Source organism: Macaca mulatta, chromosome 11 (genome assembly GCF_049350105.2).
Source record: "Macaca mulatta isolate MMU2019108-1 chromosome 11, T2T-MMU8v2.0, whole genome shotgun sequence".
In the NCBI taxonomy this organism is placed as follows: Eukaryota; Metazoa; Chordata; class Mammalia; order Primates; family Cercopithecidae; genus Macaca; species Macaca mulatta.
In genome coordinates, this window is record NC_133416.1 from 132,212,015 (window position 1) to 132,228,324 (window position 16,310).

Consider the following 16,310-nt stretch of genomic DNA (forward strand, 5'->3'; position numbering starts at 1 on the left):
TAAGTGAGCATATGCCAAGGGTTTAAAATAGTGCATGGCACTTAGAAAGGTTCGATGAATGCTAGCAACAGTCTGTTCCAGGAGAGCAAGCCAGGATGCCAGAGCTGAGCTTGCCTGACTGGGCTGGGAGTAGCCGGCATTGAGATTTTCTTTTTTTTTTTTTTCTTTCCCTTTTTTTTTTTTTTTTTTTTGGGGGACAGAGTCTCACTCTGTTGCCCAGGCTGGAGTATAGTGGCATAGTCTCAGCTCACTGCAACCTCCGCCTCCCAGGTTCCAGTGATTCTCCTGCCTCAGCCTCCCCCGTATCTGGGATTACAGGTGCTCACCACCACGCCCAGCTAATTTCTGTATTTTTGGTAGAGACGAAGTTTCACCATGTTGGCCAGGCTGGTCTTGAACTCCTGGCCTCAGGTGATCCGCCCACCTCGGCCTCCCAAAGTGCCAGGATTAGTGAGCCGCCACGCCTGGCCCCGCGTTGAGATTTTATACCTTCTGGGCATCTGAGGTTTGGATCAGGATTGCCCATCCCTGGGAGACCACAATCAGCCATTTGGTCCGGACTTTGCGTTCACAAGAACACCACAAATCAGATTTTGGAGAAGATCTTGAATGTACTGTCCTAAAGCCCCACACCGCCAATATTAAAAGAACTGTGATAATTTCCCCTTTTTAAATCTTGCCCTCTCTGGACATGGTTCATTAAGAATTTTGCAAGCCCTGTAACTTAACAAAAATATATTGCAGGACTATTTCATGTACGGAAGCTGTTAAATTTTTACATGTAAACATACAAGAGAACATAGTTCTTGCAGCCCTAGTTCATTAGTTTGTCATTTTTTATCTTTGCTACGTACGGACCCTGAAACAACGACGTTTCCCACCCCTGGGACCGCCAGAGAGACCCGGATTGCTGGGGCCTCCGCACCTGGATCGGGGCCGCCCTGCGAGGCTGGACCCACAGCGCCCCCTGGCGGCCATAGTCAGCACGTGCGGCCTCTGGCTGGCCCTGGGCAGGTCTGCAGAACCCTCCCGCAACCACCTCCCCAATCTCGCTACACCCCAGATCATTTATTCTTTAACTCAGCAAAGACTGATTTGCATGCATGCCCCATGAACCATGAAGCCCACATAACTCCGGTGGCTGCCTTCAGCAGCGTAAAGTCTAAAGAGGGAGACAGCGCGACCAAATGTTCGCACACAAATAAAGATCCACCTTGCAAATATAGCCCCACCCCTCAGCCTCCGTCTTCCCATCTGTGAAATGGTCCCCTCAAGACTCCCTGCTGTACAGGCCATTGGAAGCTCCATGAAACATGTGCTCCCCTGAGCATCAAAGGGGCCTGCTGTTATTGGTGCTGTAGCTATGTTGGGATTCCTGGTGGTGCTTTCTCTCTCTGGCCTTTCACATTCCAGACGCCCTGGGGGTGGGTGGATTGGGATAGAGGACGAATCCGGTGTGGGTGACACAAGAACCTCAAGGTGCTGACTCCTCCCTCTGCAGCCCCCACAGGGAGTTCACAGTCATTCAATCCATGCTGAGCTAAGCCTGGGTCTGCACTGGGGGACGGCGACCCTACTTGCTCCCAGCCCCACCTTCTTGCCTCCTTCCTCAGTTAGTGGCACCTCCCTCTGGCTCACACCTGTAATCTCAGCACTTTGGGAGGCTAAGGTGGGCCGATCGCTTGAGGCCAGGAGTTCGAGACCAGCCTGGGCAACACAGTGGGACCCTCTTTCTAAAAATAATAATAATAATAATAATTAATTTTAAAATTAGCCAGGTGTCCTGGCATGTGCCTGTAGACCCAGCTACTCCGAAGGCTGAGGCAGGAGGATCACTTGAGCCCAGGAGTTCGAGGCTACAGTGAACTATGATCACATCGCTGCATTCCAGCCTGGATGACAGAAACCCTGTCTCAAAAACAAATGAAAATGTCCAGGCGCGGTGGCTCACGCCTATAATCCCAACACTTTGAGAGGCCAAGGCGGGCAGATCACAAGGTCAGGAGTTTGAGACCAGCCTGGCCAACAAGGCGAAACCCCATCTCAACTAAAACTACAAAAATTAGGCGGGCGTGGGTGATGGGCACCTGTGATTCCAGCTACTTGGGAGGCTGAGGCAGGAGAATCGCTTGAACCCGGGAGGCAGAGGTTGCAGTGAACCGAGATCACGCCACTGCACTCCAGCCTGGGCGACAGAGCAAGACTCTGTCTCAAAAAATAAAACAAACAACAAACAAACAAAAACAAATGAAAACTAACAAAAAGCGGCCCCTCCCTCCCCTTGGCTGTCAGGCTCAGACACTGGAGAGTCTCACTGGGCGCCTCCTCGCCCCTCACTTCCCACATCCAGTTTAGCACCATGTTCTATGAGCTCCAGCCCCTAAAAATACACCCCGCATCTGTCCCCTCTTCATCCACTGCCCCACCCTGGCCCAGGCCACCACCACCACCTGTCACCAGGAGGAGGGCCACTGCCTCCAGCCGGACCTCCAGCGTCCACGCCTGCCCCCACAGCCTCTCCCACAGCAGAAACAGCAAACGCGGCCCTCCCCGACTGAAAAATCTCCAGTGGTTTCCCACTGTACTTAAAATCCTAACTGCAAGACTCCCCAGCTCCCCACCTCCATCTCCCTCCAACCCCTCCCACTGTGACAGTGTAAAATATTTATTTGGTCTTCTGCCCCTAAAATCCTTGGAATCTCCAAAGTGATGTCCTTTTGTTTGCCAATGACTCACTGGTGGCTGGCAACCCCTAGGCAGCTTCAGGATGGGGACTGGTCTCAGAAAAAACCAAGTCAGTGCTAGAGGGCTGGGACTTTCAGCCCCACCCCAACCTCCAGTGAGGGGAGAGAGGCTGAAGGTCAAACTGATCACCAAGGGCCTGTGGTTTAATCCATCACACCCACGTATACAAAAAAACATACACAGAGAGAAAGAATGAATAAGACCTACTATTTGATCACACAACAGGGTGACTATAGTCAAGAAAAACTTGATTGCGTATTTTTAAGTTAACTGAAGGAGTGTAATTGGATTGTTTGTAACACAAAGGCTAAATCCTTGAAGGGGTGGATATGCCCTTCCCATGATGTGATTATGTCACATTGCATGCCAGTGTCAACACATCTCATGCACCCCACAAATGTATAACACTATGAACCCACAAAAATTAAAAATTTAAAATAATTTTAAAAATTATGCCCACCTAATGAAACCTCCATAAAAACTGAAGAGGACAGAGTTTTTGAGCATGGGAAGGCTCCTGGAGGGTGGTGCCCTGGAGAGCATAGCAGCTCCACGCCCCTCCCCATGCCCCTCCCCCGTGCCCCTGCCCCATGCCCCTCCCCGTGCCCCTCCCCCATGCCCCTCCCCCGTGCCGCTCCCTAGCATCTCTTCATCTGTCTCCTTGTAACATCCTTTATAATAAATAAGCTCAGTGCTTCCCTGAGCCCTGTGAGCTGCTCTAGCAAATTAATTGAACTCAAAGACAGGGTCGTGGGAGCCTCCATTTACAGCTGGTCTGTCAGAAGCACAGGTGACGCAACCCAGGGCTTGAGACGGGCATCGGGAGTGAGGGGTCGCCCTGGGGTCTGAACCCTCGACCTGTGGGGTCTGACACTGCCTCCAGGTAGACAGCGGCAGAATTGAGTTGAATCAGAGGGCCCCTGGCTGGCGTCCACTGCAGAATTAGTTGTTCATTTCATCTGTGGTGGGGGAGGCCCCCATATTTGGTCACAGAAGTCTTCTGTGTTGATTGCTTCGGGGCAAACAGAGGAGGAAAAGCAGTTTGCGTTTCTCTCACCCAGGCCCACCCTCTGGGCTCCAGTCACAGCGCACTGTTTCTGTTCTGCATGTCACTACCCCAGGCCCTTTGCACATATACTTCCCGGTTCCTGGAGCGCTCTTCTCCAGATTCCCATGAAGCCTTCAGGAGTCGGCACTTCTCAGAGGAAACTTCTGGAAATGCGCTCTCATCTAAGTAGGCCCCCTGCACAGCACCTCTTCTCCAGTGCACCCCCTGCTTTTCTTTCTGTCCTGGCATTGTTGCTTCCCAGAGTGACCTTACTCATACGTGACCTTACTCATGAGTGACCTTACTCATGCATGACCTCACTCATGCATTTACTTGCCAGCTGTCTCTCCCACTAGAAGGCAAGTTTGTGAGGGCAAGGAGCTTTCTATCTTTGTCCAACTTTGTTGTTGTTGTTTTTCTTTCATTTTCTTTTTTTTTTTTTTTTTTTTTGAGATGGAGTCTCGCTCTGTCACCCAGGCTGGAGTGCAGTGGTGAGATCTCGGCTCACTGCAACCTCCGCCTCCCGGGTTCAAGCGATTCTTGTGGCTCAGATTACATAGCTGGGATTACAGGCACACACCACCACACCTGGCTAATTTTTGTATTTTCAGTAGAGACGGGGTTTTGCTATGTTGCCCAGGCTGGTCTCAAACTCCTGACCTCAAGCAATCCACCCACCTTGGCCTCCCAAAGTGCTGGGATTACAGGGGTGAGCCACCGCACCCTGTCACCTCTGTAATTCTGAAGCGGATACCCTTGGTGTTTTAAGCAGATTCAAATGAATACTCTTTTAACTGTATTTGCACACCCCTGACTTTGGAGCATTTTTGCATCCAAAACCCAAGACCTGTTGGTCTGCCTTTGAGAGCTGTCCATGACCCTGGGCTGCTAGAGTCCCCTTTGCCCCCCTGGGACACTCCCTGGCCAGGAATCTTGGTCTCAGCGTCTGCTTCTGGGGAACGTAACTGAAGCTGATTCGCAATACATATGAGGGTGTGTGGCGCACAGTGAGCACCCAAACAGCGTTTGCTGAATGAAGGAATGAATGAATTGACCCAGACTTCTCAGAGTTTGACTCTCTCTCAGAGCCCAGCAAGTGCTCTGCACACAGTAGGTGTCTAATAAATACTTGCTGGAGGTTCAGCATTTGAGAGCTTTCATAATCGTCCCAGGCTCTGTACAGAATGCTCACACACCCATTTCTTTTCTTTTTTTTTTTTTTTTTTTCTTCGAGATGGAGTCTCACTCTGTCACTCAGGCTGGAGTACAGTGGGATGATCTTGGCTCTCCGCAACCTCCATCTCCTGGGTTCAAGCGATTCTCCTGCCTCACCCTCCCGCGTAGCTGGAATTACATATGCCTGCCACTACATCCAGCTAATTTTTGTATTTTTAGTAGAGACGGTGTTTCACCATGCTGCCCAGGCTGGTCTCGAACTCCTGGCCTCCCACAGTACTGGGATTATAGGCGAGAGCCACCGCACCCAGCCCTCACACGTCCATTTCGAGTCCACCCTCACAGGGGTTCTCAGAGATTTGTGTAGCAGCAATCTTCACTCCCATCTCATGGGAGGCTCAGTGAGGTTATGAATTGCTTCAAGGCACCCAGCAACTTGAGCAGAGCAGGCAGTAGCACGCAGGTGCTGGGAGCAGGGAGTAGCATGCTAAGGAGAAGCAGACATCGTGTGACCCGGGTCACTCTGTTATAGGGGTGTCACTCTTGTTCCCAAGACCCCAGAGAGAAAGGGTTAAGATCCCTTTGAAAATCTGAAGACTGTTGAGGAAACGCTTCCCAGAATAAAACGCCCAGACACACACGTAAAATACAGTATCTAGGGGTCACGGTTCCCGACGCCAGGCTGTGGACCACAGCCTTCCCGGTTTAAAATCAATCCACTCCGTTCTAGGAACCGGGTGATCCGCAGCGTCTCCTAGGCAGCAGCCTCTGGACCACCTGTGTGCACAGCTCGCCCCCCAGTGGCCGAGCTCGGAATCGTCCTGAAGTCTCACGTCGGCAGCCAGATTGCGGGGGATCGCAGATGGAGAGACAAGTGGGGAGACTTTACCGCCAGGATGGGGAAAAGTCACCCACGATTCAAGCAAAGATGACCTTTGTGACAGATTAACATTTCAGGGTCGCCGCCTGGAGAATGGACGGCTCAGGACACGCGTGGGAGCCGGGAGGCCAGTGGACCAGACTGGCAGAGCCTCAGTGGCTCAGACACAGGGTCCCTGGCCCTGGACCCACCCACGGGGCCGCCACCTCGAGCCCCACGCTGACCCCAAGAGGCACTGTTTTCAGCTGAGGACCCCTGCCCCGGCCCACTCCATTCACACTATCCACTTCACCCATCTCTCCTGGCACATCCCTGCAAAGCAGGTCTGAGTCACCTGCTTTAAAGGGGAGAACACTGGGTCTCCAGACAGGCTGTGTGACTTGTCCAGGGTCCCACAGCTAGTGAGTGGCAGAATTGTCAAGTTGTTTGAGAGGAAGGGCCGCCTCTGCCTGGTCTACAATTGCACCCCCCGCGCCTAGCACGTAGTGGGCAGTGGCTAAATATGTTGAAAGAATGGGTGTCTGCGTGAGCCAAGGAGTGCTAATGAATGTGAGTAACTACCCTGGGTAAGAATATTCGTTTCCAGCACAGGGGCAGGTACCGGGATTATGTTGCAGGTCCTTGGGGTTTGGGGTTACAGCAACTGGAATTAGGACTTCTTGTATTCTAGAACATTCTAGTATCAACTGAGATACAAAGTGTCCCAGGAGTCCTGAGATAGGGAAATAGAGCAAGCAGGAGTGATGGGGGAGGGGTGCCTCCTGGAGGAGGGGGTATGGCTGGAATTGCACCTTCGATGATGGCGAAGACTAAGCGAGGCAGAGAAGGGGGGAAAGGCTATGCAGGGGCGACACAGGCCGAGCAGGACGAAGGGCGCATGGGAGACAATCATGGGATGGTGCCGAGATCGCAGGTAGCAGGCCGCTTTGAGGTGCAGGGAGGAACATCCTTAGTAGTTAGGTATTTATTTTAATGGAGATGGGAAAAATATTACTTGCCCAAAGAACCCATAATTTCACAGATACAACTGCCTTCCTTTTAAAATAAAATTCTTTAAGAAAAAAAGTAAGCCAAATTCAAGCAACATAGTAAGTAGTAGAGTCCCGTCACTGGCGGGGGCTGGGGCCTACAGTGAGAGCATGAAAAGAAAGTCTCGAAGAGTCAAAGATGCTCAGAGTCAGAGACACTGAAGCTGGACCGGGTGTCCCGAAGCACAGCCCTCCAGCTGTGGGGCAGGCGGTGCTTCCCTTCCCTGAGCCCTGGCTAAGGTCGTTGGCTGGGCTTAAGACCAAGGATGTGTCCAAACATACACCCTACAAAAAAAATCAAACCTCACTCAGAAGCAAGGTGTTCGCCCAGTGAGACACACAGGAGGCTAAGTCCCTCAGGAACACACACACACAAGAATGACTTAAGGGCCAGGGCAGTGGCTCATGCCTGTTATCCCAGCACTTTGGGAGGCCGAGGTGGATGGATCGCTTGAGCCTGGGAGTTGGAGATCAGCCTGGGCAACATGGCAAAACCCTATCTCTACAAAAAAAAATACAAAACATTAGCCGGGTGTAGTGGCACAGGCCTATAATCCCAGTTACTTGGGAGGCTGAGGTGAGAGGATCGCCTGAGCCTGGGAGGTCGAGGCTGCAGTGAGCAGTGATTGCACCAGCCTAGGTGACAAAGTGAGACCCTGTCTCAAAAAAAAAAAAAAAAAAAAACAGAATGCCTTCTGGGGACTGTCTTTTTTTCTGTTTTATGAGCTTATGAGCAGGTAGACCTGAATGCAAGGGTTAAAAGTGTCTGTGATGTGTCGCATGTGCAGGTTAAGTCAAAATCCTCATCGTGGTTATCAAATAACCAAAGCTGGTCTCAGCTTCCCAGAGGATCAGACGCAGGGAGTTTGAAGGGACCGTCCTCGGGGCCTGGACTCTCTCCTGATCTTGTCACTTGCTTGCCAGTCCCCCAGGCAGCTCACAAGACCCCCAACCCCTCCACTCTACAGCCAACAGGCAAAGCCTGCCTGACCCCCCAGCCCCAGTCAGAGGGAACTTCCCGGACACGGGTTTCGAGAACCCGTCTAAAGATTGGGTAAGAAACGCTTTTGCAAGCCGGTGGTTTCCACTTTGCTGCTTTCTACAAATCTGAAGAAAGGTCAAATGGACCTGTCAGCTGGGAGATCAGCGAAAATCGCTTCCAATGACAGATGGCTGCGTGACATTCGCATACTAACCAGGAGTATAAGAATTCCACTCCCGGCGACTTCCTTATGAAAACAAGGCTTCTCTGCACTTGCAGCGACGAAGAATTGATGGTAAAAATTGGTTTCATTCTAGCAATACGTGACAGTCATTCACAGATACATGAATTAATCGGGGGTGGAGAGGAAGTCCCACTCATCTCAGGACAAGAAGTATTTCTAAGCAAATAAAAGCCACAGTGAGAAACCACTATGAAGGGCTGAAGGTTTTTAAAATTGAAAATACCAAGATGCTGGTGAGGATGCAGAGCTGCTGGGAAAGCAGGCTGGTACAGCGACTGTGAAACTGGCAGTCCCCCAAAAGTGAAATGCAGAGCTCCGGTTTGACTCAGCAGCCCCACTCCAAGGTGTACACCCGAGGGACATGAACGTATGCCTTCACACACAGATCTGTACATGAACGTTCACAGCAGCTTTGTTCATAGTGGCTGATATGGTCTGGCTGTGTCCCCGCCCAAATCTCATCTCGAATTGTAGTTCCCATAATTCCCATGTTGTGGGAGGGATCCAGTGGGAGATAATTGAATCGTAGGGGCCGTTTCCCCCATACTGTTCTCCTGGTAGTGAGTAAGTCTCACAAGATCTAATGGTCTGATCGGGGGTTTCCCCTTTCACTTGGCTGTCACTCCCTCTTGTCTGGTCCCATGTAAGACATGACTTTGCTTCTCCTTTGCCTTCCACCATGATTGTGAGGCCTCCCCAGCCATGTGAACTGTGAGTTCATTAAACCTTTTTTCTTTAAAAGTTACCCAGTCGGCCAGGCGCGGTGGCTCAAGCCTGTAATCCCAGCACTTTGGGAGGCCGAGGCGGGCGGATCACAAGGTCAGGAGATCGAGACCACAGTGAAACCCCGTCTCTACTAAAAATACAAAAAAAATAAGCCGGGCGCGGTGGCGGGCGCCTGTAGTCCCAGCTACTCAGGAGGCTGAGGCAGGAGAATGGCGGGAACCCGGGAGGCGGAGCTTGCAGTGAGCCGAGATCGCGCCACTGCACTCCAGCCTGGGCAACAGCGTGAGACTTCGTCTCAAAAAAAAAAAAATAAATAAATAAAAATAAAAAATAAAAGTTACCCAGTCTTGGGTATGACTTTATCAGCGGCGTGAAAACCGACTACTACAATTGCCGAAGGCTGGAACCACTCTACATGTCCCTCAATAAGTGAACGGCTGAAAATCATTGGTGTGTGCACCCCATGCAGTTCTGCTCAGCAGCGAAAGGAAATGAACTATTGCTACACACGACAACACGCATGCATCTAGAGACAGTGCTGAGTGAAAGAAGCCAGGCTCAGAGGGTTACAGGTTGTAGATGCCATTTAGAACATTCTGGAAAGGTAAAAATAGCTAGTGGCCAAGGGCTAAACATGGGGGCAAGGGACTTCCCTACAAAGTGGGAGGAAGGCAGCACAGGACACAGGCTGGGTGCAGTGGCTCACGCCTGTAATCCCAGCACTTTGGTAGGTTGAGGTGGGAGTAATGCTTGAAGCCAAAAGTTCAAGACCAGCCTGGGCGACACAGCCAGACCCCCATCTCTACAAAAAAAAATTAGCCAGGTGTGGTGGCACACATCTGTGGTCCCAGCTACTTGGAAGGCTAAGTCAGGAGGCTCTCTTGAGCCTGGGAGGTGCAATGAGTAGGCTGCAGTGAGTCAAGATTGAACCACTGCACTCCAGCCTGGGCAAGAGAGCGAAACCCTGTTTCAAAAAAAAAAAAAAATTATGGGAGCCCACTGTAAAACAAATAAACAAACAAAAAAGAGAAGGCACGAGGAAATCTTGGGGAATAATGAAATTGTTCTGTGTCTTGATTGTAGGGGTAATGACTCAATTCTATCCACGTGTCAAAATTCATGGAATTGTACACACACACAACTCTAATCTGTAAATGAAAAATATATATAAAATGCATACCAAAAGGACATGCATTCCTATAAAATTTTGCTTCGTTGATATGTAACATAAAACATAGTGATATAGTTTTGACCAATCGTGTCCTGAGAGTTGAAAGGCAATCCAGATGGTATAGGCTAAATGTTGTGTTGACCCAGAATTCCTATGTTGAAGCCCTGACCCCCAGTGTGGCTGTGTCTGGAGATGGGGCCTCTAAGAAAATAATTAAATGAGGCCCTGATCCGATAGCATCAGTGTCCTTATAAAAGACACCACAGAGCTCTTGCTGTCCCTCTCTCTTCCCCGCTCCACACCGAGGAAAGGCCGTGTGAGGACACAGAAGGCGGCCGTCTGCAAGCCAGGAAGAGACGCCTCACCAGAACCCAACCCTGCTGGTACCCTGGTCTCAGCCTTCCAGCCTCCAGAGCTGTGAGAAATATAAATGGTTTAAGCAACCTACTGATGGTACTTTTTCTTTTGGAGACAGTGTCTTGCTCTGTCTCGCAGGCTGGAGTGCACTGGCATAATCACAGCTCACTGCAGCCTCAACCTCTTGGCTTCTAGCAATCCTCCTACCTCAGCCTCCTGAGTAGTTGGGACCACAGGCGCCCACCACCATGCCTGGCTAATTTTTGTATGTTTTTGTAGAGATGAAGGTCTCACCATTTCACCCAGACTAGTCTTGAACTCCTGGCCTCAAGCAATCCTCCAGTCTTGGCCTCCCACAGGGCTGGGATTACAGGTGTGTGCCACCATTCCCGGCCTTGACGGTATTTTGTTATGGCAGTCCCAGACCTAAAAGAATTTACTCTTGATGGTCACAAGAAAAAAAAAAAAAGCATCAAATATACATATCATTTAGATAACACTTTAGGAGGGAAGAAGAAAGGAAATACAAGTTTAAGGGGAAAAGGGGCATAACATTTCTGATCATAAAAGAGCTTGTTCGTGTATTCCTTGAAATGTTTGGCAGTGAATATCCTCTCCTGTCCTAGTTCGATCCAGAGTACACTTAAATACTGATGAAATGGTCTCATATTCAAACATCAATGATGATGACAATCTGAGAAAATTCCATCCTTTGCAATGATCTACACTTAAAATGAAAACTTTTAGATGCCTCCAAGCTGTTCTCTTACCCGCTTCTCTTCTTTACCACTTATGTAACAAGCAAAAAGCAAAGGCCTAGAACAACACGGGGCATGTCCCACGGGCACCAGGATTTGTAGATAAAGGCACAGAAACACATCCAGGGGCCCCACGCAAAAGTGGCAAAGGCGTCTGCACTGGGGGCTGTGGGCATGGCCGGGGGAGGGGGGAAGACGGGACTCAGCCCTGCTGCTTCTAAACAAGGGCGTACTCATGCAGTATTTCTATGAAACTCAACATTGCACAAGGTTGAAATTTAAAAACAACAGGAAGGTAAGCCAGCGGCCTAGCCCTGGGAGAGACGCTCTTGGCAGCCACCAGAAAGGAGCTATTGACCAAGAGAAGAAGAGCCCAGGACTTCCCAGAGGCCCCCACTGCTCCCCCAACCCCAGCAAACAAGGCTGTCACAGAGGCCAGCATCAAATTTTTTTAAAGGTTTATTACTTCAATAGTGAATTATTTTTCAAAGATGATAAAACTCATTTCCAGTAGAAAAGGGTCACAGGCTGGCCCCAGGGTCCAGGAGCGTGCGGGAGGCAGGGCCCCAAGGCCTCTTCACCTCAGCCTGGGCACCTAAAATCTGAGGGGCCCTGTGAGGGGGTGGGGGCAGCTCGGGGGCACAGGCTGCTGCCACTTCGGCCAGGGAGTGGCCGGCTCAGTCCGTAGGATGATGTCAGTTTAGGCTGGAGGAAACGGGCAGCAGACACCCTGATGCAGTGCCTGTGAAGACTTCGGGGAGATCAAGGTCCGGCCAGGGTGGGCGGGGAGCCTCGGGCAGCCGCACGGGGCATCTCGTGCTCACCCGATGTTTTCTGAGGCCTGTGTAAAGGCGCTTTGCCTGGCCTGGCAGCTATTTGGCACAGGAAGCCAGCACTCCCAGCCTGGCCAGTCCTGCCTGGGGAGTCACTACGCCGGGACTGCAGTGTTTCACCCTGAAGGGGAGGAAGCCTGGGCCCAATGGCTGAATGGGACAGGCCAGGCTCACCCAAGGAAGGGGACACAGTATCCACAGCCCCTGTGGTCAGGCCTGTGGGCCACGTGGAGAGAAGGTTCCAGAACAGTGCTTGTCGACGAGCCTCTCCCTGCAAGTCCCTTCAGCAGCAGCTCCGTCCCTGAGTGTCTGCACAGGCCTGCATGCATGTATGCAACAGGCACATGGCAGCTGGGAGGTTCAGGCTGTGGGGCTGGGGGGCTGTCCGCTGGGAGAGTCCGGGAGAAGTGGGGTGTAGGGGCTAGGGGGCCGGTCAGGCCCAGCGGCCAGGCCTGGCTGGCTCATGGTGTCCTCAGGACCCTGTGGAGAAAGGCAAAGCTGGGTGACCACCCACGCCCTGTCACCAAACCCCACCCTCATCCCCGCCCACCCAGGCGCTGTACCCACATCCCCAGCACAGACACCACCCCCGCCACCAGGCTGTCAGAGGTGAGAAGAGGCTGGAGTCGCCTACAGACTCCTGGAACGTCTCCCAGAGGGCCTCTTCATCTCACTCAACACCTGCCTGGCCTCCTCGACCTCCTTTAGGGATGGAGAAACTGAGGCCCAAAGAGGCTTAATACAGTGAGGGGCAGAGCAAGCTGGGGGCCTGTGTGCAGCACAGTCAACACGGAACAACCGGGGCAAGCTCCGTCCCTCAGGAAGAGAACATATGTTCACGTGTTGATTTATTTTTTATTTTTTAGAGACAGGGTCTCTCTCTGTCGCCCAGGCTGGAGTACGGTGGTGCCATCATGGCTCACCACAGCCTTCAATTCCTGGGCTCAAGTGATCCTCCCACCTTGGCCTGCCGAGTGGCTGGGACAATGACACGTGCCACCACCATGCCCGGCTCATTTTTTTATTTTTTGTAGAGACCAGGTCTCACTATGTTGCCCAGGCTGGTCTCAAACTCCTGGGCTCAGGCGATCCTCTCACCTCAGCCTCCCAGAGTGCTGGGATTCCAGGCGTGAGCCACCACGCCTGGCCTGCATTTTTAAACCAACGTCACAGGACGGTATTCAGCTCGAACAGCACTCATGAACAGAAGACAGGGAGGAAAGCCGGCCACACAGCAACACACGCAGCAGGATGCAGCTTCGGTCACATTCAAAAAGTGACCTGTTGCTCATGGCTGGGCACATGCAGATTCAGAGTAAACAAACCCACAGGCCAAGTTCCTGGCAATGGCTACTCAGGGCGCTCAGGACATGGGGAGAGGGACGAGGGCCACACAGGGAACGAGTGAAACCAAGGGCACGAGATGCTGACCATCTTCAACACTGACAGCTGTTAGCAATGGCTGAGTCTGGGTGAGGAGAACTGGCTACTGTCATTTGTCTAGTTTGACAGTTGTAGAAAATTTCTCAACTTAAAAATTAAAAATACAGATAATGCTAATGATAAGAGTGTGGGGTGAGCCTTTGTCCCGCTAAGTCCCCACCTCCCATGCCTTGAGCAACAGAGGTCTCCCTACCCCGGCAGCTGGGGCTGGAAACCCCTGCCCACCTCCGCACACCTGTGCTTGCTTCACCAAAGGGTAGGAAAATAAAACTCCTGCTCAGGGCAGAGAGCGGGCACAAGGGCCAGGGTGTGCTGTACTGAGCCAGGAATGGGGGAGGTCAGCCCCGCCCCCCACGCCACCCACTGAGGCAGCATGAGACACCCACAGGTGGCTAGACCTTAGCCATGTGGGCCCAAAGAGCCGTGACTTGAGAGAGTCTCACTCAAAAGTAGAAAGGTGAAACCGCCCCCAGGCTGTATAGAACCCTGGTCTTTCCCAAGGAAGACACGTGGAACAACGCCCCCAGGTGCGGAGGGTGAAGCAGGTTCCTCCTCCTCCCTCTCCTCCTCCTCCTCCCTGACACTTGTTTGACTGAGGAACACAGACTTGGAGTGGGAGAAAGGTCAGTGAGAAGCTAAGAAAGGTCCAGGAACATATCCCTGAAGGACCACCCGGACAGTTGTCCAGGCCGTTCACTGCACAAAAGGATCCAGCTGAAGGGTTGCAGACCAGTGGACACAGTTTACCAAGCCCCCTGGCCTACAGCAGGCCTCATCTGCCCAGAGGGGCTGTCTTTTCCTTATTTATATAAAAATATCCTTTTTCCCCCTTCTCCCAAGCAAGGCTGCCCCTCAGGGCCATCCCCATACCCAGGCGCAGGGCAAGGTGTGGGGCCTTCCCCGGGGACTCAGGCCTGAGACTCAGAACAGGACCCAAGAGGAGACAGCAGTGGCCTGCAGGGGAACCACTGGCCACCAGCCAGGTGCCCACTCCAAGCTGAAGCTGGCCACTGGAGGACACTGCATTCCCCGTTTCACATGCCGAGGGGATCCAGGGCGCTGGGCTGGGCTCCAGACCTTCCAGAACGCTGGGCAGGAGGGTCTTTTTAAGTCAAACACTTGTCTCATCACCTAAAAATTGGATTCTGTTGGCAAAATAAAGGGGAGACCCCAGTTTTGTTTGGGGGGCGGATGACAGGACATCCTGGTTATGTCCAGGGAGGTGCAGCCATGGGGCCCTGGCCACTCTATCTGTGCTAAAAGTGAAAAGCTCCCTGCTCTACACTGACCAGGCCCTGACCAGCCCCCACCCCTGTACCCTGGGAATCCCAGGCAAGTTTCTGCAGAAGGGAGCAGTGGCTGGAAGGAGCAGGGACACCGAGGGGGCCAAACAGTGCACAGCACAATAGTGTCCTGGAGGAATCTGGGAGACAGGAAGGGAAGAGGGGCCCGGCCAGAAGGCCTTGTCTGCAAAGCCTGGGGACCCTGTCCCGGGGAGGATCCTCTCCAAATATTAACACTCTACCCCAACACAGTCAGACTCTACCCCCTACTCCCAGATGGACAGGAAATCCCGTTAGGCAGATGAATAAAAGCTTAATATGTACATAATTGGAATTCAGTGGACCCTTTCAAACAGTGCTGAGATATTATCACAGTAATTTGAGTCACTAGCAATTTAATATATTTATCTAGTTGGTGTTCTGGGGGAATATGTGTCTCTATTTCATTGGTAGTTCAGTGGTTATGCAGTCTGTCCTTCCTTCCTTCCTTCCTTCCTTCCTTCCTTCCTTCCTTCCTTCCTTCCTTCCTTCCTTCCTTCTTCCTCCCTCCCTCCCTCCCTTCCTTCTCTTTGTTTCTTTTTTGAGATGGAGTCTTACTCTGTTGCCCAGCATGGAGTGCACCCCAGAGCTTGAGTGGGACACGGGGCTGGCAGCGCCTGCCAACGCCAACAGGCTCCTGCCCACCCCTTGGCATTTTCTTTTTCATTTCCTTGTCCAGCCCTGGCAAGTGAGATGAGCTAGAGACAGCCAAGTAGCCCCAAAGAGTGGGGCTGCTGCTTCACGTCCCCACAGTGTGGCTGCCTGAAAAGCTATTTTCACCCAAGTAGGCCCAGCCTCAGAAGCTCTTGAGGGCAGCACATTTTTCAGAAACTAAAATAACAGCTATCATCAGAGGCACCACTTTAGAGCGATTCATCCCTGCCCAACCCCAAGCTGTAGGGCCTGCAGCTCTGCCTGTCTCCTCCCCTGGCAAGGACACCATCCCTGGCCACGGCTCCCCCACGACCTCAGCCCTACAGAAACCTGGCCAAGGAAATGGAGAACCCCCAGGGGCATCAGCCTACTTCCCCGGCAGATAGGGTGGCCACATAAAATCAGGACGCCTAGTTAAATGTGAATTTCAGCTGAACAACAGATAGGTTTTTCAGGATACGTGCGTCCTATCATTGCACGGACACAATAAAAATTACTTATTGCGTACCAAAAATTCATATTTACCAGGCACCCTTCTGTTGTTTCTTGTGTTCCGTTTGTTCGTTTGTGCTCAATCTGGCAATCCTACCCTCAGATCCAGTCCTAGGCATACAGTTGGTGTTCAATTGATGTCTACATTCTTTGTTCTTGGTCAGTCATCCCAGATTTATTTATTTATTTATTTTAGTTTTATTTTTTTAAGACGGAGTCTTGCTCTGTCACCCAGGTTGGAGTGCAGTGGCATGATCTTGGCTCACTGCAACCTCCATCTCCCAGGTTCAAGCGATTCTCCTGCCTCAGCCTCCCGAGTAGCTGGGATTACAGGCATGCGCCACCATGCCCAGCTAATTTTTTTGTATTTTTAGTAGAGACAGGGTTTCACCATGTTGGCCAGGCTGGTCTCGAACTCCTGACCTCAAATGATCCACCCACTTCGGCCTCC

At 51.8% G+C, this 16,310-nt stretch overlaps 1 protein-coding gene across 45 annotated transcripts in view; it reads right to left on the reverse strand.

The window, feature by feature from the left end:
• Positions 1–10,842: 10,842 nt before the first annotated feature.
• SCARB1 (scavenger receptor class B member 1) overlaps positions 10,843–16,310 on the reverse strand; it is a 91,970-nt gene continuing 86,502 nt past the window's right edge. For 42 of the 45 annotated variants that reach the window (XR_013401679.1, XM_077955825.1, XM_077955810.1 and 39 more), the window contains one exon: positions 10,843–12,428. Coding sequence is in view for 22 of the 45 variants with exons in the window: in XM_077955810.1 (XP_077811936.1) it covers positions 12,309–12,428 (120 nt within the window). In the remaining 23 variants the exon portion in view is untranslated. The remainder of the gene's footprint in view (positions 12,429–16,310) is intronic. The other 3 variants (XM_077955815.1, XM_077955813.1, XR_013401678.1) reach the window with 2 other exon arrangements.